A 26,883-nucleotide genomic window follows, 5' to 3' on the forward strand; every position below is an offset into this window, starting at 1 on the left:
TCAACATGCTTCATCTCTAATTTACTACAGTGATAAATCATCACTAGCTTTGTGTCACTTAACTTTTTATTATATGATCTGTGATAACATTAACCTATTTATTTTTTCTAGTGCTCATGGTGTGTGTGTGTGTGTGTGTGTGTGCCCGTGCCCGTGTGTGTATATGCATGTGTAATGATTCTAAGTTTGGAGCAGTGAATTCTATCAATTTCATTTGTCTTCTCGTGTTATAAGTAGGGTCACACATACTTTATGTATTCATGAAGGTACCTATAGTAAAGAGGCTGGAATCTTCCTTTCTTCTCTTCCCCCTTCCTCCCTCCCTCCTTCTATCTCTCTCTTCTTTCCTTCCTTCCCTTTCGCTCTCTTTCTTTCCTCCCTTCCTCCCTCCCTTCCTTTCTCACCTTATTTTTTTTTAATTAATTTTTATTGGTGTTCAATTTACCAACATACAGAAAAACACCCAGTGCTCATCCCTTTCTCACCTTCTTTCTTTCTTTCAGCCATTTACTACTAACAACATGAGGATATGAACAAACCTAGACATAACTTGGAAAAATGCAAATGTTCAATAAACATGAAAATCTCCATTTATTATGTAATAAATGTAAACAAAGACAATACAATACCATTTGTCAGCTATCATATTAGCAAAGAAATGAAAAACTATGACATGGTCAGGGCAGGATAAATTGATTCTCTCATAGGGAAGTAAAAGTCAGTACCAGCTGGGACAGGTCTATTGAAAGTGTTTAAATATGTTGGTATAAGCTGAACAGTCTTTTCAACTTTATTATCTGGCTGACTTAAAAAAATCAACTTATCAAGGTATAATTTATGCACAACAAGCTGCATCTATTTCAAGTGTGCAATTAAATGAGTTTCACACCCATGAAACCACCACTATAATCAATATAGAAGATCCAGATTTTTCTTTATGCCCCTTCACAGCTCATTTCTTCCTTCACACTGACTCCAGGTAAACACTGATTGGTTTTCAGTCATTAGAGATCAGTTTGCAAGTTCTATAAGTATTCTGTCCAAATGAGGGACACTAGCAATGTGTAGCTATCCAACACCCGAGTGTGGCTAGTCTGAAATAAGACATGCTATAATTCTAAAAGACACTGAATTTCAAAGATTTAGTATGAAAAATCATATAAATCATCTCATTACATTTTAAAATATCAAGTATATGTTGAAATGATAATATACTGAATATATTGGATTAAGCAAAATAATTATTAAAATTGCTTTGTATCTTTTTACTCTTTTAATAGTGACTATTATTTTAAATGACATATGTGACTTGCATTATATTTAGACTTGACAACACTGTTTTAGAGCTTAGTTAATTCTTAATTCATCTTCAGGATTTATTTATTTGAGCTTTCTTCAAACTTCACTTATCTTTGTAAATGGCAACCTGTGCCTTCCCTTATGTTGCTTCTTACAACATTTTAGAGAAATTAGGTGGGTATGTTTCGCATCTATTTTACCTAGTAGGCAAAGCCATATATTGTTCAGGGCAAAGCCATATTTAGTTAATGATTATCCTTTGAACCTAGCTCCATGCCTGATACATGGATGACACTGAATAATATTTATTGAACCAAATTGTCAACTTTTATGTTAAAAGTTCAGAAAGCATTTTTTTGCACAAAGGTGTTTGCTAAAATATTATCTATAGTCTTAAAAACTGAAAAATATAACAAGAGAAAGTTGGTTAAGTAATACAAGACATACCTATACAATAAGTTATTAAGGAGCCATTAAAAATGCTATTTGTTACCTCAATATAAAAAAGGCCATATATGAAAATCCTACAGCTAATATCATATTAATGGTGAATGGCTATAAATTTTTCCTCTAAGATTTAGAGGAAAATCTAAGAGCAGGAATAAGATAAGCGGGGCACCTGGGTAGCTCAGTGGTTGAGCATCTGCCTTTTGCTCAGGTCATGATCCTGGGGTCCTGGGATTGAATCCTGCATCAGGTTTCCCTTAGGGAGTCTGCTTCTCTCTCTGCCTATGTCTCTGCCTCTCTCTCTGTGCCTCTCATGAATAAATAAATAAAATCTTTTTAAAAATTCCATTAAAAAAAAGGAATAAGCTAAGGATGTGTGCTTTTGCCACTTTTATTTAACATAATACCAGAGGTCCTAGTCAGAGCTATTAGGCAAGAAAAAGAAATAAAAGCCATCTAGATTGGAAAGGAAGGAATAAAACTATCTCTGTTTGTAGATGACATGATTTTATATGTAGAAAACCCTAAAATTCACAATTATCAGAATAAATTAAACAATGTTGTAGAATATAAAATCAGCCTACATAAATCAGTTATGTTTCTATACATTAACAATGAACAATCAAAAAATCAAACAATTCCATTTACGACAGCACCAGAAATAATAAAATACTTTATTTAACCAAGGAAACAAAAGATTTGTGCACTGAAAACCATAAAATGTTGTTAAAGGAAATTAAAGAAGACACAATGGAAAAACATACTATGTTCATGGATTTGAGGACTTACTATTGTTAAGATACCCATGCTACCCAAAGCAAATTATAGATTTAATGTAATCCCCATTAAAATCCCAATGGCAGTTATTACAGATATGAAAAAATCTGTCCTAAAATTCATATGAAATTTTAAAGGATCCCAAATAACCAAAATTATCTTGAAAAATGACAAAGTTGGATTTCTCACACTTCCTGGTTTAAAGCTTATTACAAAACCATAATAACTAAAACAGTGTGGTATTGCCAGAAAGAGACAGAGACATACATAGACTAATGAAATAAACTCTGGCATACATGGTCACATTATTTTTAACAAGAGTTCCAAGACCATTCAGAGGAGGAAAGGACAGTCTTCAATAAATGGTGTTGGGAAAATTCGATGTCCACACACAAAAGGGTGAAGTTGGACCCTTACCTTATACCATATACAAAAATCAACTTAAAATGGAGCAAATATCTAAATGTAAGACTTTACATTATTAAACTCCTAGAAGAAAACTTAGAGGAAAAGCTTAATAATACTGAATTTGTCAATGATCTCTTGGATATAATACTAAAAGCACAGATAACAAAAGTACAAATGGGACAATATAAAAATTAAAAGCTTCTGTGCATCAGAGGGCACAGTTAATGCAGTGAAAGACATCCTATGGATGGGAGAAAATATTTGCAAATCATATTTCTATTGAAGGGCTTATAACTAGAATATATAGAGAACTCTGACAACTCAACAACAGAACACAAAGAATCAACTTTAAAAAATGGATGAAGGAATTAAATAGACATTTTTCCAAAGAAGATGTAAAAGTAGGTAATGAGCATATGATATGATGCTGAGAATTGCTAATTATTAGAGAGATACAACCCCAAACCACAATGAGATACTGAGGATGGCTGCTATTAAAAATAAACCAGAGGGGCGCCTGGGTAGCTCAGTCAGTTAAGTGTCCAACTCTTAGTTTCCACTCAGGTCATGATCTCAGGGTCTTGGGATTCAGCCCTGTGTTGGGCTCCAAGCTCAGGGGGGAGTCCACTTGAGATTCTCTCTCTCTCCCCCTCTGCCCCTCCCCCCTGCTCGTGCAGTCTCTCTCTCTAAAATAAATAATCTTAAAAAAAAAAAACCAGAAAAAACCAAAGGACGACAAAAATATGGAAAAATTAGAACCCTTATGCATTGATGATGGGAATGTAAAATGGTGCCACTGCTATAAAAAGCAGTATCGTGGTACCCCAAAAAATTAAAAATAGAATTATTCTATGATCCAGCAATCCTGCTTCTCGGTATATACTCAAAAGAATTGAAAGCAAAGTCTAGAAGAGATACTCATGGACCCATGTTCGTTAGTAGCACTATTCACAGCAGCCAAAACATGCAAACCACCCAAGCATCCATTGGATGAACAGATTAACAAAATATGGTACACCATACATTAAATGGAATATTACTCAGCCTTAAAAAGGAATGAAATTTTGACACACGTTATCACATGGATGAACATCATCTAGTGAAATAAGCAAGACACAAAAAGAAATACTGCATGATTCCACTCATATGAGGTAACTAAAGTATGTAATTCATAGAGACCGAAGGTAGAATGGTGGTTGCCAGCGCTGGTGGGAGGAGGGAATGGGGAGTTGTGTAATGCATACAGAGCTTCAGTTTTATGAGATGAAAAGAATTCCTGAGGTTAATTGCACAACAGTATGATTGCACTTAAAACTATTGAACTATACACTTAAAAATGGTTAAGATGAAACATTTTATGGGTATTTTACCAAAATGAAAAAAAATTTTAAACAGTGAAAAAATGAACAATGTTGGTGAAGAATTGGTAATAAGGAAATATTTAAGGTGAAGTGAGGAAAAAAGGGATGCAGCTGTACACAGAGTAGGATCTCAGCTCTGTACTTAAAATGGAGAATTAGGTATGAAGACTTGGATGTATACCAAAACGTTGAAAACAAGGGGTGATTTTTATTATTTTTAAAAAACTTTTTATAGTTTCCAAGGTTTTTTTTTTTCCAAGGTTTTTTTTTTAAAGATTTTATTTACTTATTCATGAGAGACACACACAGAGAGGCAGAGACATAGGCAGAGGGAAAAGCAGGCTCCTCGCAGGGAGCCCAATGTGGGATTCAATCCTGGACCCTGGGATCACGCCCTGAGCCAAAGGCAGATGCTCAACCTCTGAGCCATCCAGGCATCCCTGGTTTCCAAGTATTAACAATGAATTTATATTTCTCTTACTGCAGGGGAGAAAATATTATTTTAAAAATTTGGTTAAAATTATTTCCTTCTTCAGGTTTATTGCTACTAGCCAACTAAAATATGATTAGGGCTTTCATAAGTTTTTAATGGGAATATTAAAATTTGCTGAGGTCTAGGAAGAGAAATTTCCTTCTGCACAGAAACTTCAATCCTCCTGTATCAATAAATCTGACTCCTCTGAGTCACTCTTTACCCCTGTCCATCACTGAAAGATCAGCCCCTCCAGTCAGTTCTGTAAGTTTGAAAAGAGGGAAAAGCCTCTATTTGGAAAAAAAAATACCCATTGATAAGCTGTGTTCATTTTAGGGGAGGATATACTGGAGTAGGCACTGATTGATAAGTCAGTTGGTCAGAAGGAGGATATTGGGGATGAAATATTTTTTTCAATCAGAGCAAGAAAAATCCTTTACCTGAGGTATCTGATGGCGATTAAGGCTTTCCACCGAACAGGACTAGCTAAGGAGTCCAAGGGCTCATCCCTGATGAAGTCCTGCAATACAAAGGGGTGAAATATTCTAGAAAGGATCTAGGGAGTTTCCAGATGCAGCTGCAGCCCCACTGGACTGTTGGGTGCCCTTGGTGCATACAATGGCAGAGATCTGTTACCTGGGACTGGTGAGTTGTACCCTTTTAAAAAAAGATAGCTCTGCACTCATGATAACAGTCTTTTTTTTTTTTTTCATGATAACAGTCTTTACATGACCTTGTCCATGTTCTCTCTGCACTTACCAGCATGTAACCCAGCAGCACCTCCTTGTAGGAGAACTTGAATCCCTGATCCTCAGCATCAAGGACAGCAATACCAATCTCAGTGATACTTCTTGTGAAACTCATTTGCAGATCCATGTCCTACAGCAAAATGATTCACAGTGCAAGCCAAAGTCTTGGGTTCCACACCTGGTTCTATAACCCCAGTTCTTGACCTAGGGTAGAACTATGTGCCCAGACAGAAATGAGACTCTCTGCTTCTTTTTGCCATCTCTACTTCAGTCTAGGATCAAAGTTGCAAAGGAAGTGAAAAACCAAGGTCAATTTCTATTCCTCCCCCCACCCCCTGTCCCCAGAGATTGAGGTTCTATATAGCAGTGACTTTCAAACTTTTTGGACCATTAACTATATAGACTGTAGGAAACAGTTTACAATTCTACTCTGTACTTACATGCACTATATGTAATATATATATAACATATATATGTTAAATATAATAACTGAAAGCTTTATGATCTTCTTATTGCTAACTGCAATGTACTCTTCTATTTTTCTTTTATTGCATTACAAAAATTTGCTGGTTGTGATCTATTAGACTGATTTCATGGTCTTCTAGTGGGTCGCAGCACATAGTTCTAAGAACACTGCTGTAGATTACAGTATAACTTCCAAACCACCTGGAACCAAATATAGCTCTCTGTTCTGTCATAGATTAGGCTCAGGGATCCTGGCTTTAGGATTGGATTAATTAGATATATATTGGGGTCCTAGCCTCTGGAATCAACCTAGGTGGACATCTATGCTTACTGCATTTCCAGGGAGCATGCTATGTATTTAAATATATTTGTATTCAAATATATTGCATACCTTGCTCATCACAGACATGCCCAGAACCTGAAAAACCAAAGGTAAAAGCAGATACTAGAGCAGGAGTTAGAATTCCCTCGCACCAGCAAAAAGAGCCACCCACCAACCTGAAAACAACAGCTAAGCAGGACACTGAGTCTTGCCAAGGGGTGAGGGCTGCTCGCTTCCTCCCCCATTTCCAAAGTGAGACCCCTATATACTTTGGCAGACTTTTCCTCCAGGTGCGTCTAACTAAGCCTTCAGCTTTCAAGCCTTATGATTTTAAGAGGTTCTAACAGATTTTGGTAAGAAAAAGGATAGAGGCTCTTGGCAGAAAGAGGAGTGAAAAGCTGTAATATGAAAGTTAATAGGGCAGCTGACTTTGGAACTGAGATACAGTTAGTTCTGCTTTGATGCTTGCCTTGAAAATGCAAATTTGTTCCAGTGAAATCGATCTGTGAATAAATACTTCTAGCATATTCTTAATTTTATGTTTGCTTATGCAGAGTTTTGTACATGACAGTGAAAGCTGAGCCAACCAAACAGAGTGGTGTAGGAATACTCAAATACCTCAAACATGCCAGCTGCCTCAGTTTACCACGGTATGAACTGCTCCCCCATTTAAACCTGGCCTTCTAGTTGTCTGTCTGACTTCAAATGACCTTTCTTCCTACCACCATTTCTCAAGAACTCACAACTTTCACAAATGAATTCGGGTTTTTTTCAAGAAAAAGTGCCTTATTTTTTTGTAGTATTTTTTATCTACTTCTTAGCTTGTTTTTAACATTAGATTCCTATTTTTTATATGTCGTTGTTGATGGGGTTTTTGAATGTTGTGCCCCTCTCCCATTTCCCCTATAATCACTGTGGTTTTTCTTGTACTATCTTGTGCATATGTTGCATTACGGCAGAAACTGACAGTACCGTGAAAGTATAGTATAGTCATAATTATCTAAAACATATTTGTCTCCTTTCTTCTTTTATTTTTATCATGGTTTCCATCAATGCTTGCCTAAAAACTAATTTAACACAAATGTCTTTTTTTAAAACTATGTCTTTGGTTTTCATCGTTGCTTATCAAATTTTGGGTACATTAGAATCACCTTTTGAGGAGGATGTTAAACAATACGGGTTCAGAGATCTACCCTGAAGACTGAGAGTCATTAAGGACTATTTTCAACAGACTCTCCAGGTAATTCTCATGCAACTGACGTGTGAGGATCACTGTCCTGTTCCCTTCCACTAGCATATACTTATATCTGTGATATCACAAGTTCCCTATGATTCCATTCTTATCACATACACACATGAATAAATGTCAAGAACAGATTTATCAAACAGGTGGTGTGTGGAGAGCACAGAAGAGGAGATAAGGGAGCATAAGGTACAATCCCTAACATCAAGGTGCCAACAATCTAATGTGGGAGCAGATGTGCACATAATCAGTAAGAGCTTCTGAAACTTGGCTGTGGATAAGAATCATTTATAAACCTCTTAAAAATACAGATGTCAGATTTCAACCTAGACTGACTGAAGCAATCTCCCTGAAAAATGGCTCTGGGAAGCTGTATTTCAAACTTGATCCCAAGGTGATTTTTAGGTAGCTAACCTGGTACTAGTTAGCCAAATGGATAAATTGACAGTACATACAAAGCACATTATTAAAGGTATAAAAAGTTCTATGGGGGACAGAAATGATCAGATGGATTCTAACTCAGTTGTGGGGTTCTGAGGTGAGAATATTCCTGGTGTGTTTAAGAACCATCAGAGGCAGTCAGGTTGACTGGTATGAATGTGTGTGTTGGGGTGTAAATGAAACAGTACAACATGTGGTAGATTGAGTAGACTGATTAATGATATATTTTTATTCACTTAAAAATACATATATTGCACTGACTACTTGTGAGGCACTATTTTAGGTGGTTCATCTATACCATGTAAAAGGTTAAACAACTGTCATTAGTAATGCTTCAGAGACTATTACAGGGAAGTAATGATCCAGCTGCCCCAGTGTAATACTGGAGTAATTATTTTAAGTTCATACTTGAGGGAGACTGTTATGGCTATTTGATCTAGGAAGATATCACAGGACATGAACTACCCAAGCCTTTAGGAAGGAAACAAATGATCTGACCTTGTTTTATAATGAATTTTTTTGTTCTCTTACATTCTCATCTTCCAAACATACCACACCTTATCTTGCCTTTGGCCTGTTTCTTTTGAGCACGAATATTTCCAAGTGGTCAGCCCCTCCAAGGTTTGGGAACCCCAGCCTGGAAACTGAGGCAGCCCTGTCCTGGCCATTACCTGAGAGCACTGGCCATAAAGAAATAAGACTTGGGAAACAATGTCTTGATCAAGTCTGGTGAGGAGTTGAACCTTGGGAGCATGCAGGGCCACGGCTCCATAGATTACCATGACATCAGTCTTGGTCAGGCTCTTTTTCCCAGAAAAAAGACCCTGAAAGAGAGACATGAAAACTATGACTGAAGATGTTTCCTTTCTTCCATGTTGTTTCCTAATCCTAGAGACCACGACAGGGGCTAAGAAATGGGACTGGGATGATGAAAATTAGTCTAAAACTGATGCTCTTGCTAGGTCAAATTTAAACACCTGGGTCTGTGCTGTCGGTCTACTGGGCTTTGAAAGAGGTCCCTGTGAGAAAGTTTGTGTTAATTTTTATTTCTTAAATCCCTTTCCTTCAGGGGAAGCAGAGTGTACACAATGGAAATTGACCATGAGGCCTGAGCAGCTGGTAGAGGACAAACCTAGGCACATACAGAACTCCTTTGGACCTTATGGGTCAGTATTAGTGACAAAAACTGGTGTAGACCTGTTAGACAGGTGGTTGTTCTACAGGGTCTGAGCTGGGGCAGTCTGCACCTGGAAAAAAGACCTGGGGACAGGAACAACTATAATATGGAGAGGGATGTTCACTGAAGGATTCAGTGTCTCTTGCCCATGCTCTGACCAAAAGCTTTGGAAGAGAAGGTTATTCCTTTTACCTTACATCGATTCATGAAAAACTTTTCCCGATCTTGGAATGTTTTAAGGACTTTTAAAACAGTATCCAAGTGGCTCTCAGCACAGTATCCTAAAATAGATGTTATTCCCTAAAGTCAGAAAAGATAGGAATTTTGAGTTTGACCATTCACTTATACAACAAATATTTACGGAGCACCTGTTTTGTGTCAGGCACTCTTCTAGGTGCTGAGGACACAACAGTCAATAGAACACACCAAACTCCCTATCCTTGTGGTGCACAAAACCGGGGAAGTGACAGGGAAATGACATTAAATAAACACATAGATTCAGTAAACAAGTAAACATATAGTATTTTGAGGGTGACAAGTACTATGGAGATAAGGAAAACAAGAAAGGAGAACAGATGCTGCAGGTTAGGAGGAGTTCTCAATTTAAACAGGGAGGCTGGAGAAAGCTCCATAAACAGGGTGACATTGAGCAGTGTTCTGAAATAAATAAGGGAGCAAGCCATTGGACTGTGTGGGAAGGAGAGTTTCAAACAGGATGGGGAAATGGTGTTAGAAATAATGCCAAAAGCAGTAAGATAACTGAACATCTGACAAAGAGAAAATAAATAACATAATAAAAAAGCAGCTTCAAAAGTTCAGTGGGTCTAGTAGTTTCTGAACATTTAATATGGAAGAAAGGATCCTGTAAACATCTGAACATTTCTGAGGAGAATGTATAACAAAATACATTACAAATTTTTTATACTAGGTGATTTGTATTAGCCTGCAGAGTTTTTCTTTTAATTTATTTTTCATTTTTTTTAATATACACGCTCTCCTTCCTCCACATTCACATACATTCTGCAGCCAAGCCAGGATAGGGAATAGGCAAATTGTTTTGAAAAAGCTCTCCAGGTTATACTTATGCTTTCTCTAGGTTGAAAATCAATGGTATATAAGGTTACCTTCAGCTTGTAAATTCAATGATTTTGAAGTTTATGATCATATCCTTAAGTTAAAAAGGTACGGCCAAAATATGCTAAAAATACTTTTATTAAGGATAATTGAAATTAATTTTTAAAAAGATTTTATATATTTATTTGAGAGAGCAGGAGAGAGAAAGAGTGGGAGAAAGAGTGAGCAGGGAAGAGGGGTAGAAGGTAAATGAGAAGCAGGCTCCATGCTGAGAGTCCAATGAGGGGCTTTATCACGGGACCCTAGGACCATGACCGGAGCTGTAGGCAGACACTTAATTGACTGAGCCACTCAGGTGCCCTTGAAATTCATTTTTAGATATTTTTACAAACCTGGTTAAATAAATGAGGCACTGATCTTGGATGCTGGTTCAATATTCACAAATCAATCAACATGATATACCACATCAACAAAAGGGTAAAAACCATATGATCATTTCAGTAGATACAGAAAAAGCATTTGACAAAGTACAACATCCATTCATGATAAAAACTCTCAACAAAGTATGTTAGAGAGAATATACCTCAATATAATAAGACCATATGTGAAAACACTACAGCTAACATCATATTCAGTGGTGAAAAACAGAGATTTTCCTTTAAGATCAGGAACAAGACACGGATATCCACTTTTATTCAACCTAGTACTGGAGGTCCTAGCCATAGCAATTAGACAAGAAAAAGAATTGATAAGGAAGAAGTAAAACTTTCATTATTTTCAGATGACATGATACTATGCATAGAAAATCCTAAAGATTACCAAAAAACTATTAGAACTGATAAATGCGTTTAGTAAGGTCACAGGATAAAAAATCCATATACAGAATACTGTTGCATTTCTATACACTAATAATGAAATAGCAAAAAGAGAAATTAAGAAAACAATTCTCTTTACAAGTACAACAAAATAATAAAATATCTAGGAATAAACTTAACTAAGTAGGTAAAAGATCTATACTCTGAAAACTATACAACACTGATGAAAAAAATTGAAGATAACACAAATGGGAAGCTATTCCATGCTCATGGATTGGAAGAACAAATATTGTTAAAATGTCTATACCATTCAAAGCAATTTCAGGCTTAATAAAATCCCTATCAAAATACTAACAGCATTTTTCACAGAATTAGAACAAATAATCTTGAAATTTGTATGGAACTACAAAAGAATCTGAATAGCAAAATCAATCTTAAAAAAGAATAATAAAACTGGAAGTATTACAATCCCAGATTTAAAGATACACTACAAAGCAGTAGTAATAAAACAGTATAATACTGGCATGAATATAGACACATAGATCAATAGGACAAAATAGAGAGCCCAGAAATAAACCCACAATTATATGGTCAATTAGTCTTTTGATAAAGGAGGCAAGAATGGTGCTGGGAAAACTGGACAGATACATATAAAAGAATGAAACTGGATCACTTTCTCATGCCATACACAAAAATAACCCAAAATGGATTAAGGACTTAAATGTGGGACTTGAAACCATAAATATCCTAGAAAAGAGCACAAGCAGTAATTTCTCTGACATTGGCCATAGCAACATTTTTCTACACATGTCTCCTGAGGCAAGGGAAACAAATGCAAAAATAAACTATTGGGACTACATGAAAATAAAAACTTCTGCACAGCACAGGAAACAAGCAACAAAACTAAAAAACAACCTACAGAATGGGAGAAGATATTAGCAAATGACATGTCTGATAAAGAGTTAGTATCCAAAATATATAAAAAACTTATAAAAGTCAACACCCAAAAAACAAATATCCAATTAAAAATGGGTAAAACACATGAACAGAGATTTCTCCAAAGAAGACATTACAGATGGCCAACAGACACATGAAAAGATGCTCAACATCGCTCATCAATCATCAGGGAAATGCAAATCAAAACTATAATGAGATATCACTTCACACCAGATGGCTAAAATCAAAACCACAAGAAACAACAAGTGTTAGCAAGGATGTGAAGAAACGGGAGCCCTCTTACACTGTTGGTGGGAATGCAAACTGATACAGCCTCTAAAAAACAATATGAAGTTTCGAAAAAAAAAATAGAATTAAAAAAGTTAAAAACAGAACTCAAAAATGTTAAAAATAGAACTACCCTATGACTCAGCAATTGTGCTACTAGGTATTTACCCAAAGGATATAAGAATACAGATTTGAATGGGCACATGTCCCCCGATGTTTATAGCAGCATTATTAACAGTAGTCAAATTATGGAAAAAGCCCAAATGTCCGTTGACCAATGAATGGATAAAGAAGATGTGGTATGTAGATACAATACTACTCAGCCATCAGAAAGAATGAAATCTTTCCATGTGTAATGATGTGGGTGGAGCTAGAGAGTATTTGCTAAGTGAAATAAGTCAGTCAAAGAAACACAATATATGATTTCACTTACATGTGGAATTTAAGAAACAAAACAGATGAACATAGGGGAAAGGAAAAAAGGAGAGAGGGAAGAAACAAACCATAAAGACTCTTATTGATAGAGAACAAATTGAGGGTTGATGGAGGGACGTGGGTGGGGGAACGGACTAAATGGGTGATGAGTGTTAGGAAGGGCACTTGTAAAGAGTATTGAATGTCATATGTACGTGATGAATCACTAAATTCTATTCCTGAAACCAGTTTTACCATATATGTTAACTAACTAGAATTTAAATAAAAACTTGAAAAGAAAAAAATATAAATGTACTAACTAAAAAGTTAAGTCAGAACTTTTGCTAAAAATCCATCCATCAATGATATCAAAGATAATAAACAGTCCTTTTCTGAATACAGTTTCAAAGCAGCTACACTCCATTGCTCTTTTAGTAAAGAATCATTATCAAATTAGAGTTGGATACAGAAATTGGTTTCGAAAACTATTCATATTAACATCAAACAGAACTTATGGCTTGCTAAAAAATGTCTGGCAAGGCAAAACATTTTAACTCTTCCGAACTCCTCCCCCACTCACAAGATTCAGGTATAGGATTTGGAAAACATAAACTAAAGAAAATTAATGAAAAACAGAGATCATCCAGAGTCCTCCATCCAAACATAATAGCTATTTAATATTTTGGTATATTTCCTTCCAGTTTTTATAATTATAAAAATTAGGATCCCTCTCTATACTCAGCGTTGTATCTTCATGTTTTTCACTTAATATTAAATGCACATTTTCATGTTGCTAAATTGTTTTCAAAACCATGATTTCTGGGGCACCTGGGTGGCATCGTTAAGCATCTGCCTTCAGCTCAGAACATGATCCCAAAGTCCTAGAATTCAGCCCCATGTTGGGCTCCTTGCTCAGCGGGGAGTCTGCTTCTTCCTCTCCCTCTACTCCTCCCCCTGCTAGTGCTTTCTTTGTCTCTCTGTCTCTCTCTCAAATAAATAAATAAAATCTTTAAAAAAAAAGATAACTTCTCATGATCGTGTAGTATTTCATGGTATGAAACAGCATCTTATAACCATTCCCCACTGTTGGACATTTCCACTATGATAAATAATGCTGTGATGAATAAATGTATAAATCAATTTTAAAAAAGGAAAATAGAACTATCCTATGATCCAGAAATTTTTCTATTAGGTATTTATTCAAGGAATACAGACACACTAATTTGAAAGGATTTATGTATCTTTATATTTATAGCAGCATTATCTACAATAGACAAATTTGGAAGCAACACAATTGTCCATTAGTAGATGAATGATTAAAGAAGATGTGGTATGTATATAATATATATACATATATATATAAGGAAATATTCAGCCATTAAAAAGAATGAAATCTTGCCATTTGCAACAACATGAATGGAGCTAGAGAGTATAATGCTAAGCGAAATAAATCAGTCAGAGAAAGACAAATACCATACATTTCACTCATATGTAGAACTAAAGAAACAAAACAAAACAAATGAACAAAATGAACCAAGGGGAAGAAAGAGAGAGAGAGAGAGAGAGAAACCAAGAAATAGGCTCAACTATAGAGAACAAACTGAAGGCTGCCAGACGGGAGGTTGGTCATGTGTGTGTCTTCTTTGAAAACGTCTATTCATGTCTTCTTCCCACTTTTTAAATGGATTATTTGTGTTTTGGGTGTTGAGTTCTGTAAGTTCTTTATATATTTTGGGTACTAACCCTTTATCAGATATGTTATTCGCAAATATCTTCTCCTATTCTGTAGATTGCCCTTTAGTTTTGTTGATTGTTTTCTTCACTGTGCAGAAGCTTTTTATTTTGGTGAAACCCCAATACTTTATTTTTGTGTTTGTATCCCTTGCCTCGGAGACATATATCTAGTAAGAAGTTGCTATGACTGATGTCAAAGAGGTTACTGCCAGAGTCCTCTTCTAGGATTTTAATGGTTTCCTGTCTCACATTTAGGTCTTTACTCCATCTTGAATTTATTTTTTTGTGTATGGTGTAAGAAAGTGGTTCAGTTTTATTCTTTTGCATTTTGCTGTCCAATTTTCCCAATACCATTTGTTGAAGAAACTGTCGTTTTTCCATTTGATATTTTTTTCTGCTTTGTCAGAGATAAATAGACCATATAATTGTGTGTTCATTTCTGGGTTTTCTATTCTGTTCTATTGCTCTATTTTTGTGGCAGTACCATATTGTCTTGATCACCTTAGCTTTATAATATAACTTGAAGTCTGGAATTGTGATGCCTCCAACTTTGCTTTTCTTTTTTAAGATTGCTTGGCTATTTGGGGTCTTTTGTGGTTCCACAGGTGAAAGGGTTCAAGAATACACATCGTGGTGAGCACTACATTATACACCTAAAAGTAATATAACACTGTATGATAAGTATACTGGAATTAAACTTTTAAAAAATAATGAAGCGTTGATATTTAATCAGAGAAACACCTTTTTTTCTGAGAAATTCTGGTGGATTATTTTTAATGTATCGGATTCTAAGATTGTCCTAAAACCTGTCAGTGGTTTTCTGGATGGAATTACTTATCATCATAAGAGGAAATTGAGAGAAAGGGATCCTACCTGTCGCTGATCTCCCAGTTGATTGGGAGCAATCAGAAATTCCTTAATCTGTGAGCTTACAAAGTTTTTATCTTGACAGGATGCTAGGGTGGTTCCCAAGGCTTTCCAAAGGAATTTCTGGAAAACAAAAGATAAGTGACAGAATGTTAAAGGTTGGAGAGAAAAACTCCAATGAAAAGTGGAAAGCATTAAAACAGTTATCCAAAGGAAGAAAATTTGGTTGACTCTTCCTGTTTACTCCCCCCCCCCCCCCCCCGCAAACCGCAGGGTCTGTCCTTAACTGGGCTTTTCTGTATTCCTTTACTCTGCACAAGGTGCAGTGTCATTATAATACTTTTTACTCCCTGTTGTAAAGTTCAATATTCTCGCCTTGTGCTCAGAATTTCAGTTCTCGGCAACAGAGGGTCTTATTGATTACTTTTAGTGTATAGTCCCTGGTAGCTAATAAATGCTCAAAAACTGCTTTTAGAATACCCATCTTCAATGAACATATGATTATTCAAAGACGTCATTAGAAATTCTTGACCTCTAAAGTCTATTAACTTATTTTATAGTTTAAGAGATTTAACCTATAATAGTTCTGAAAATAATACTTTGTAAGCTCTATTATTATCTCTCTCTCAGGAGTACAACTTCTGAGTTGTCCAGAAGTGCTGTAGAATGGTGTCCAGGGTGAAGGAGAAGAGTCATACAGGAACTTTTACACATATGTTGTGGCTTTAGTAAGGAACTCTGAGTGAATTGGGGAGGGAAAACCCCCAGTGAAAGAACACTGGCAAGAGAGCACATGGGAAATCAGTCTGTGGCTTCCAGACCCCTTAGAGGTGGTGAGAATTTTGAATTCCTCTGTAATAGAATGGAAACCTCTGTAATGTCCAGATGGGGAAAAATCAAGCGGGATAGATAATGACTTCCTGTTTTCTCTCATTATAAGCCATATAAGATTTAGAAGTATGGCTGAAGGAATGGGGTAGCCCAGGAGTGGCTTCTGTTTGAATACCACAACACATGCCTGGATGTTAATATGTGTATGTGTATGTGTGTATACACGTGTGTGTGTGTGTGTGTGTATGTGTGTGTGTGTTATATAGATAGATCTAGATTCTTGTGGAGGAAAGATACAAGGAAAATATTCACAAGAGGAGATATTTGCCATATGGCTAGAAAATAGAGGTCATGAAGTCCTAATTTGTTTTCTAAAACTCAAATCATTTGTAGCTATAGAATATCAGATTGCCATCTCCTTATTTAAAACGTCCATCTTGCCACACATGAGATAGAAAACTGGCCAGTTAGAAGTTTATTCCAAGGACTCTGTGGGGTTTGAAGGACTGTAATGATTAAGGGGTCATTATGGATCAGAATCTATGGCATAGGAGGAAAGGAAAAACTGGTAGCGACTGAGAGACATTTAGGAGGAATTGTACAGATCAGACCAACTGGGGTGAGAGGGGTCCATGAGGTGATAGAGCAGGTCAAACAACTGCAGAGTAAAAATCTGATGAAGCAGCACCATTGCACTCTTGGATTTCCAGGCAAAACACCCCCATGATAATGTAATTATAATGAGAAAAACTGTGCATCACACAGGAGTAAATACTAAGTAGGGCTAAAGCTGCTAGAGTCCATTTAACTCCACCTTAGTGGAAGGACAGAGGAAAGTCTGGTGCTGCAGAAAAAACCCCTGATGCCATGAAGGGGACTTCTGTGTAAAGGGTTAGTTAGCCTCATTGCCTCCCAATACTGTTGAGCTGTTGCTTCTCTGCTGATTTGGTCAGATTCAGTGTATTGTGCATTTCTCCTTTGAGACTTGGCAAGGAATCCCAGAAATCAGATACCCAGAACTGGGAAAAAATGTGATCAATTGCAAAAATAGCCAGAATCTTTCCATCCCATCCTTATCCATGCCTCCTTACTATGAGAGTTTCCAGCTCCTCCTATTGGTATAGTCTGTTTCGCCACTCCTCAAATCTGGGCTGACCTTGTGACTTGTTTTGGCCCACAGAATGTGGCAGAAGTAATAGTGTGTCTGTTTGGAGCCCAGACCCCAAGAGACCTTGTATACTTCATTGTCACACTATGAGAGCAAGCCTGGGCTGGCCTGCTGGAGGAGGAGAGACCACGAGGAACAGAGACAAGTTGTCTTAGTTGAGATCCTGGCACACCAGCCAATCCCCAATATATGCCAGTGAGACTAGTTGAGATGGAACGACTGCCCCGCTGAGCTCAGCCCCAAAGGTCAACCTGCAAACAAGTAAACTAAGTAGGTGGCTATTATTTTAAGCCAGTAGGGGGTAGTTTGCTATGCAGCTAAAGCAAACTGGTACACTCTTACTTTCCTGTTGAGTATCATGGCTGAGGGCCATTTAAGCAGCTCACTGCTCGAACTGCTCTGCCTATCCATATCACCATTATCCTGGATTCATCTCATGAATCTGGAAGCTGTTGGATGGATGGTATTACATGGGATGCACGAGTCTAGTTTACATATGGGAAGATGAGGCATTGCTCATCAAATACTCCTGATGAGCACGTCTGCAGGCCTCATAGACCATAATTTGGAGAGTCAGTATGCTACCATATTAGAGAATCAATCAGTGAGGGGAATTTTGAATATTGCATAGGAGAGTTGAAAGTTGATAATAGTTTGTTGGAATGGACACTTAATACTAGAACTGATGAGTTAAGAAACATTTTTCCAGAAAAAAATTAGAAAGGTTATAACCATAACAATAATCTTCATCTATTTTTATTGAGCAGAAGTCTTGGGCCAGGCACTTACTTCACTAGGGACTTTACATATGTTATCTCTTTGAACCCTTATATCACTACAATCCTCAGACCTGGGTATAATTTCCATTTTAGATGAATATACTGAGGTTCTAGAGAAGTTAAGTAATTTACCTAAAGTTACATATATAGTAAGGAGCAGAAGCTGGATTCAAACCCCATTTAGAATGAGTGGCTCCAATGCAGAGGGTTAGGTGGAAGCCATTCAGGAACAGAGGAAGGAGAAAGCTGGCCTCTGAGTATTCTTTTCAGTTTCAGTATAATAAGTTGTTAAATTGTGGTAGATTGTTTCTTGTAGCCAACCTCACAAAACTGGCCCAGTGGAAACTAAGGCATAAACTGACATTAAAACAGTGCTGTGACAGGGACTACTATTTGCCTTCATTATCTATTTTTATTCCTTCTTCTTTTTTTTTTTTTAAAGATTTATTTATTCATGAGAGAGAGACACACAGAGAGAGAGAGAGAGAGAGAGAGAGAGAGAGAGAGAGAGGGAGAGGCAGAGACATAGGCAGAGGGAGAAGCAGGCTCTTCTCAAGAGCCCCATGTGGGACTCGATCCTGGGTCCCAGGATCACGACCTGAGCCGAAGGCACCTGCCCAATCACTGAGCCACCCAGGCATCCCTTTTTCTTCCTTCGTTAAAACAGAACACCTGGATTTCAACCAGGTATGTATCTATCTCAAAGGTGCTATATTATTCAGTTTTCCTTGCAGCTAGGATAGTCCTATGAGTAATTTTTGGTCAAATGCAAGGTGTAGAGAAGGTAGCGTTTTTCTAGCAATTTCTCCCTCTTTTTTGGTGGTAGTACAGACAAATTGGAAGTTGAGCAGCCAATTTAGGTCATGAGCTAGGAAGTAAGGTCCCTTCATTGAAAAACCAACCTTTTCAAGGGAGATGTTGCTGTAACTGTCCATTTGCTCATTGAAATCTTGACTCAGTTGAATGGTCCAGGCTACGTCACTGATCTTCCATAAGGATTCTTTGAGCAACTGTTCAAGGAAGTGGAAGTTAGATATAAATACGACTGTTTAGTGTACTTTCTTGGTATTTTTTGTTACTTTATTTTTTTAAGTATAAATATATATTAAATAGGACTGTTCATTTTCCCATTTAAGAAAACTGGTTATTTTGGCACTTTTCCTCTTATTTTATTAAAGTTTATTTATTTATAATCTCTACACTCAATGTAGGGCTCAAACACAGAACCCTGAGATCAAGAGTTGCACTCTCCTCCAACGGAGTCAGCCAGGTGCCCTTTTCTTTGTTTATTTTAATAGCCATATCCTGTATGTTCTGAATTACCATTAAGAACAAGTTACATAGAAGGTGGAAGTAACTCCATGTAAGTGCTTTCCTTTTTCCTCTTAAATTAAAATTGCCCGAAGTCTTAAAATAGAAACTAATTCATTTTGAAACTTAAATTGAAGTTAACATTTTTCAAGTTTTAAACAGATTTGGAAAAACTTCATTTGTCAGTGTTAGTTTGTTTTATTACATACCAGAAGAAAAAGAAAGGGACATTTTTTGGAATAAAGAATTAAAATGTCTTGAAGAACCAATTAAATGTACAAGTACATTTTGCTAACTTCAGCTCTAGTGGCTAAACATTCCTGGTTTCACCAATTGTTCTGAGCCCCCAGAGCTTCAGTCAGCCATCTGAACCCATCTCCTTCTTCATTGAACAATACATAAAAAGGTGTTTTTGTCTTTTTTGGAGGACAAAATCCGTTGTACTTTCTAAAGTCAGTTATTTCTCTTGTATCTTCCCCACTTTAAACTTAGGAAAGGACATTTAATGTCAAAACCAATAAAGATGTCTACATATTTTCTTGGAAATCATTCAGTGAGTGGTCCCTTTGAAGAGAAGAAATTAAACCACCTTGGAAGTCTGAGAGAAGAAGGCACAAGTAAATCGTTTTGGGAGAAGAAGGCTAAATGGAAGTACACTCAAGATTGGAAGAGGGAAAGGAGAAGAATGTTCTTAGGGCTTCCCTCTTGAGAGGGAATCTTCCATCCTGGTAAGAACAGTTACTTTAGAATGGTAGCAGGGGAAAATAAGGTAGGAATTTTGAGGGAAAGAAGGTGGAAGATAAAAGAAGCATGGATATAGGAGGAGAGGTGGATCCTAGAATTAAAGACCAGGAAAGTAGAGTAGTTGCTTTCAAATCTCACACTGGATAAGAATCACTTGTGGGAGTCTTTAAAGCATGCCAGTTCTCAAGAACCCATCCTACAGATTTTGATTCTGCAAGGAGGAATGATGGGACATGGAGGTGATGCCGAAAGGTCACTAAAACTTGACATTTTTAAAAAGCCTTAGTTAATTTCTATGAAAGCAGCTTATGAACTGAGACCCTGCAAGGTTAAAAGCTCCCTTTCCATGGGTTCCTTGACCTCCTGTAGGCTCCTGAAATTAAGATCCTCTGTGCACAACCAGGGTTCAACTCCTATCTGCAATTTACCATTTTGGGGATTTGGCACTGTCTGTGGCATTGCTCATTTGCAGAAGTCCCAAAAATTTATGGATGAGAGATTTTTTTTTTTTCTGGAAAAATGATATAATGTGGTCCTTTGGTTTTTAGAAATCAGGAAAAAATACAGTGAGAGCAGAAAGAGGAACAAATAGAGTTGTATTTAGAAGTATAGAAGCAGAAAAAAGGTCAATTTACTTAAATGGTAAAAGAATGCAATTACAAGGAGAGGAAAGAACTGGAAATCAGAAAAGATTTGAGAAAGACACAGAGAAAAATATTAGTAAGTGAACTCTTCAATACTATCTTAAACTCTTAACCAAATTGAAGACTAAAGATTATTGTTCAAACTATGGTGATGTAGAGACTGTAATTCTTAAGTTATCAACTTCTAACATTCCAGTCCTTTTCCCAAGGAAAGGAAATGTTTACTGCCCTTTGGAATCTGGATCTTTTTTCGTTAAGATGGGTGACTCTAGCTGATTTTATCACCCCATCATCAACAATCAGTCTAGAAGCTACCCTTACCTGAAGCAGCATGGTTTCCCATAGAATGATGCTGGTGTTCTTTCCTAGAAATAGAAATTAAAAATAGAAAATAGAAATAGAAAATAAAGTCAGGATTCTGTTCCTCCCTTGCTAGGTCCCCAGTGGATACTGGAGTTCCACTTCAAGCTTTACACAGGATGATTATTTCATTTTTTTTTATTTTTTATTTTTTTTTTTATTTTTTATTTTTTTTAATTTATGATAGTCAGAGAGAGAGAGAGAGGCAGAGACACAGACAGAGGGAGAAGCAGGCTCCATGCACTGGGAGCCTGATGTGGGATTTGATCCTGGGTCTCCAGGATCGCGCCTGGGCCAAAGGCAGGCGCCAAACCGCTGCGCCACCCAGGGATCCCAGGAAGATTATTTCAGATGAAATTTACTATGTTGCCAACTTTAAGTGCTAGCCAAATAAGCAAAAAGTCTTTTTATTTTTTTTTTATTGGAGTTCAATTTGCCAACATATAGCATAAGCAAAAAGTCTTTAATCCATGATACAAATCTAGACTTTTTGCTAATTTCAACAGTAACTACTTAAATGACCATATTTTGATATTCTAACATAAATAGTAATGACTTTTTAGAACAATACCAAAACAGAGTTTCTCTAAATATAAGAAAAAGACCAGAGCAAAAATAAAAGTTTCTGCTAAGAATATTACCCACCAGATCCTACTGTAGTACAAGTATGTCGTAGAGAATTAGAACATAAGGAATCAAAAAAAAAAAAAAAAGAACATAAGGAATCAAGGAAAAAATATAGCTGTCTACCTTGCATGTCAAGTTCATCATTTTAATTGTCTAACATGAGACTTAGGCAGAGAAGTGGTGCCTCATTTCTTTGTGTTCTTGCCTCCTTGGATAAAGACCCGATCCCACTCCCTTGTACCTTCCAGAGACTGCAGAAGCTCAGGAAAGCGTGTTTTCCACAGGTCTACCAATTTGGGGTGAATTATCTCAGGCAGTATCTTCAAAAGTCCTATTGCACCAGCCCCACGTAATTTCCCTAAACTGGCAAGTATAGATATTACCTGAAAAATGGAAGATAAAAAGTTAATCCAGTGGAAGGTTATTTAAAAGTCCCATCTGCCTTTTCCTTTTACCACTGTCCTGGATGCCCCTGATTCCTACATTAGACAATCTTTTAACAAATCATCAGTCTATTCTTACCTTAGAGAAAAGCTAATACTTAGATAATCCTCCTCAATTTTCATCTGAAGATAAAGGTGAAAAAATATATAGAAACCTTCAACCAAAAATAAATGGAAGGTACCAACACTTAGATACATTTTTTAGTTAAATAAGGGCATGTGGAAATGTTATCTGAGCAAATGATACATATGGGGGAAAGAAGGAAATTTGTTTGAATGGTACTTCGGGATCAAATTCACTCTATGCTTATTTTAAAATAATAAATTAAGTTTAACAAGCATTTCAGAGCTAGAAGATAATCTTGCCAGTAATCTTAATGAGTGTCATTAGTGTAGCAGAACATTTATTATGCCATTTTCGTGTTTCTTTTGGTTTGGAGTTGCTGTGTAATTTTTATTAACATTTATTTAGAACGGAATGATCTATATTGGCCTAAATTTATGCCCACATTAGTTATTCATAACTCACTCACCAGAAGTCTGGCCAATAGCTGTTGTGGTGAAGGAAGTTTCACTGGGAAGAGAAAGCGATTTTCATTATTGCTGTGGGGGCTAGAGAAATTTAGATTGGGGTTGGATATATAATCAAAGCACCATAGACTTTCTGGAAATGAGCCTCAGAAATGTTTTGCTTTGTTTCTGAATGTACGCACCAGCTCCTGTAGAGATGACAAGTGCTGTTGACTCTTTGGCATCATTCTTCTTCCTCTCCTCTGCCATAATCAAACTTCTGATGATATTAAACAGGTAGTCCAGAGTTCCTGTATATTCTGCAGGTACTACAAAAGTCAGGATTCTTGGCCATAACACCTGTGGAAAACAAGGCAAGATTCAAGGATTGCTCATTCTTCCATGATTTCTCCTTGGTCCTCACTGTGGGTTTCCCTCTCATTCAGAGCATGTTCCCCCACCTGTTATCACTATTATTATTATTATTATTATTATTATTATTATTACTATTTTTGCTCTTCAGGCCAAATCAAAAAGGAATCATGAAATAAAATCTCTGCACTGCACATTCATTTTCAGGTGCTAGTTGTAATGAGTATTACTGAGTGTTTTCTGCTGGAATTTAGGGCAGGACAATTCTTCCTTGAGAAGAAGTGTTCTAGGCAGTTTGGGAAGTCTAGCATCCTTGGGCTCCACTCACCACCAAGCCTCGTGTCAGTGTGACAACCCAAAATAAGTCCTATATGTCCCCAAACCCCAAGATGAGTGCACTGCTCTGAGAGGGAAAGATTAGGAACAGACAGTGAATGGGCTGTTGTTACTGTTTGTGCTCCAAGTGCTGTCCTTCGTGGTTTGGAGTTCTGGAGCACTTGGTTTCTTTAGTCAGTCTGTTTCATATCCTGTGGAAAACTCCCTTGTCCTAACGGGAACCTAGGTGTCAACATGGACTGTTCCCTTTGTCTTGTCATCCAGATTCAATCACGAAACCCTATCCATTTTTCATTATAAGGTCTCCCATGCCCCTCCGTATTTCCTTCCTACTTTCTCATGCCTCCTCTCCAGTTCCTGTGAGTTGCATCTGATCTCATCCTTACCCGCTTTGCTTTCAGTCTACTTCTATGTAAATCCACTGATCTCTTACAGTTATTGTTTTAAATATTTAGCGCTAGCTTAACATTTTGAATGGCTCATTAATCACAAGGTAGGAATGTGGCATGTCAGGCCCATTAGAGTTTGGGCTACATTTCTTTTCATCATTTACTTTCTACATTGAAATGTTTCAAACTGTAGTATGCTTCAGAAATATTGGTATTTGTTTGCAGGGCAGATTCATAGACCCTATGCCCAGAATGCTGATTTAGTAGATGTGGGAGGTGACCTGGAGACTTGCATTTTAAAGAAATATTTTAGATAATCCAAGAACCACACCTTAAAATGCCCTTGTAGATGAAGCCTCTGATCCACTTAAATTGGTCTGTTGATTGTCTCTCATCTGTGTCATGCATTTCTGGCCAGTTAATCCTTTCTCAGGTCATTTTGCGTAAGGAAAATACAGATTCCAAGGCTCCTCCCACAAAGGTCTAGATTATTTTTAAGCCTCAGGTGTGGCTTGAGAATGTGTGCTTTCTACACCTTCCCAGATGAATGGGGCAAGTTTAACATTCATTGAATTAGAATCTCCACTCACCACGCAATGATATGTCTAGGTGTGCAGGGGAAGAAGAGAAGTTTTTGAGGAATTACTCTAGGCTGGGCACTGAACATCTCAATGCACTTCCTCTAATCAGAACATCAAAAAGCTGATGATGACACATGAAGGACAAATTCATGTTTTTACTCCTAAGTGGGCAGAGCTTCAGGAGATAATCTAAGTAACTGCCAGTGTGACAAAAGACCCCTTACCTGGGGCATTCCAATGGCCAAAGGGTCTAGGGTTTTTAAGACCTCGAGGCTTATTTCCCGGACAGATTTCTCTCCCTTTTCATCCTTAAAGGAGTTAGGTTTCATTGGCTTTTCCTTCAAGAAAGATGAAACAGTGACTTGTTAATCATCCTTCTTGTTGGTCCCTTCTGACCTTACTTGGATGTGTTCTTAGACTCTGGGGTGCAGGATGCAGTCACTCAACCAAAAAGGCTCATGGAACCCAGCGATTTTGGTCTTCAGTCCTTAATTTCTGTTTTAAAGTCTTCCTTGGAGGAATGGGTTAGAAAAAAACACTGCTGGATAGAGCAGAAAAGCAAAAATTGTGAGGGTCCTTGAACTACAGATACTCCCTGTCTCCCTGAGGCCTTTGCTGTTTTCTCGGGGGTGGGGGTGGGAGTGAGAGTGGGAGTTGGAGTGTGTGTGGGGGCGAAGATTTTCAAAGACACTGCCCCCTAGCGGAGTGGATTGTAATTTCAGCCATCACGGACTTGCTAAGATCTGGATCTGACGCACATGCTTTTCAGGAAGCCAACCCCAGTGCGGCAAGTAGGGATGCCTCTTGTTTTCTCTGAAGTAATTCACTTTCTACACCCTTGTCCCAAGCCATTGAGGACAGGTTGCCTTCTCAGGGAAAACCATGATGCCACCTATCTTGAGTTTATCATAAGTTATAAGTGATACCAATGAAAGAGGACTGAGAATGCTAGAGACTGAAAAATTTATCAATAAAAGTGGTAAGACTGAAATATAACTTCTAAATCAGTCATTGAATTGAGACCTCATTGAGTTAACTGCCCTTGTGACAGTGTAGCTTTCAAAACTGCACCCTCCTCATACCAGGTTCTTGTTGGACATGGCAAACTGGGAGAAGATATAATCAATCAGTGGCCATCCTTCCCGGGCTTCAATGTAGCATTTCTCACACATGGTTTGGATGAGGAGGAGAGTGGAATTCCTTACCTAGAATCAGAAAAAATGTACTTGCAGCATTTTACTACATCAGGTGGAACATTAATTTAGCTTCTCCTACTCTTTAACCTTCATGAATCATTTAGTGGGAACCTTTCCAAAAAGGAGTACCAATTGAATGATGGTACTATATATAGATGGAGCAGGATGCCAGCTAGACCTTATGATTTAAGGGTTACTAGAAAGGCTCTCTTTAACCAAAATCTTTCTCCCTAGCACCCAAGACATGTCCTTTATTACCGTAGATTAGGAAATATTGGTATTGTGGGCTAAATCTCTGCCTTGCTTTAAAAATCCTCAGTGAAAGATAGCATTGTGAACTATAGATCTGCAATCCTTTATCTACAATTTCAAAGCCCAAACAATTCTGGACACTGGAATTTTGTTTCTTGAGTTTGGTGCTAACTCTTTTGGTGGCAAAACCCAACTCAGCTCTTAAAACTGTAGTCTTTACTTATTCTATGTACTGTGGATCTGCATATATTTTCTTGCAGAGATATTAATGCATTTGATTGTGGCTACTGTCACAGAAATATTTTTCTAAAATCAGGAAGGTTGTGAGTTCCGAAATATATCTGGCTTCAGGGATTAGAACAAAAGATTATGAACCTGTACTATAACTTGTAAATAAGTAAATTTGTTTATTGGATTACTTCCCTCGAGGATAGAAAGCTCATATCTAAATCTTTACTGAATGGGTTTTTTAATGGAGAGTTGTAAAAACAAATTTTTTTGAATAGGGAGGCAGGGCCACAAGGTAGCAATTAGCATAAAGGCACCCGTAATTTACCTAAGCGAGGGAGAAAAAAGTTATGAATTCTCTATTTTTGAGGGACACCTGGATGGCTCAGCGGTTGAGCATGGCTCAGGGTGTGGTCCTGGAGTTCTGGGATGGAGTCCTACATCGGGTTCCCTGCGAGGAGCCGGCTTCTCTCTCTGCCTATGTCTCTACCTTCTCTCTGTGTCTCTCATGAGTTAATAAATAAAAATCTTTTTAAAAAAATATAAATTCTCAAAAAATATATATAAATTCTCTATTTTTGCCTGGGGACTTCCTTAAAGTTTTTGTCCTATTTTATTCTGCCCTAAACTCTCTTAGTAATTTTATAATTGGCTTGGCCACTTACTGGGTCAAGTTTTTATATATAATCACACCATTGCTTTTTAATTTTTTATAATTTACTGTTTTATTTATTTTTTGTTTCAATTTTTAATTTAAATTCTAGTTAACATATAGTGTAATACTAGTTTCAGGAGTAAAGTTCAGTGATTCATCACTTACATA

General features: G+C 37.1%; 1 protein-coding gene across 1 annotated transcript in view; it reads right to left on the minus strand.

Annotated features, from left to right (window-relative positions):
* The window catches only part of MROH2B (maestro heat like repeat family member 2B), a 61,589-nt gene that overhangs the window by 19,255 nt on the left and 15,451 nt on the right, over nucleotides 1-26,883 (minus strand). Inside the window, exons 12-24 of the mRNA XM_041749794.1 lie at nucleotides 25,467-25,589; nucleotides 24,609-24,722; nucleotides 22,910-23,066; nucleotides 22,730-22,770; nucleotides 21,995-22,136; nucleotides 21,088-21,131; nucleotides 18,970-19,077; nucleotides 15,296-15,412; nucleotides 9,354-9,461; nucleotides 8,656-8,808; nucleotides 6,370-6,396; nucleotides 5,524-5,643; nucleotides 5,205-5,284 (exon numbers count right to left, since the gene is read on the minus strand). Of these exons, the coding sequence (XP_041605728.1) occupies nucleotides 5,205-5,284; nucleotides 5,524-5,643; nucleotides 6,370-6,396; nucleotides 8,656-8,808; nucleotides 9,354-9,461; nucleotides 15,296-15,412; nucleotides 18,970-19,077; nucleotides 21,088-21,131; nucleotides 21,995-22,136; nucleotides 22,730-22,770; nucleotides 22,910-23,066; nucleotides 24,609-24,722; nucleotides 25,467-25,589 (1,334 nt within the window). The remainder of the gene's footprint in view (nucleotides 1-5,204; nucleotides 5,285-5,523; nucleotides 5,644-6,369; nucleotides 6,397-8,655; nucleotides 8,809-9,353; nucleotides 9,462-15,295; nucleotides 15,413-18,969; nucleotides 19,078-21,087; nucleotides 21,132-21,994; nucleotides 22,137-22,729; nucleotides 22,771-22,909; nucleotides 23,067-24,608; nucleotides 24,723-25,466; nucleotides 25,590-26,883) is intronic.

The sequence above is a fragment of the Vulpes lagopus genome, chromosome 3, assembly GCF_018345385.1.
Source record: "Vulpes lagopus strain Blue_001 chromosome 3, ASM1834538v1, whole genome shotgun sequence".
NCBI classification, from domain to species: domain Eukaryota; kingdom Metazoa; phylum Chordata; class Mammalia; order Carnivora; family Canidae; genus Vulpes; species Vulpes lagopus.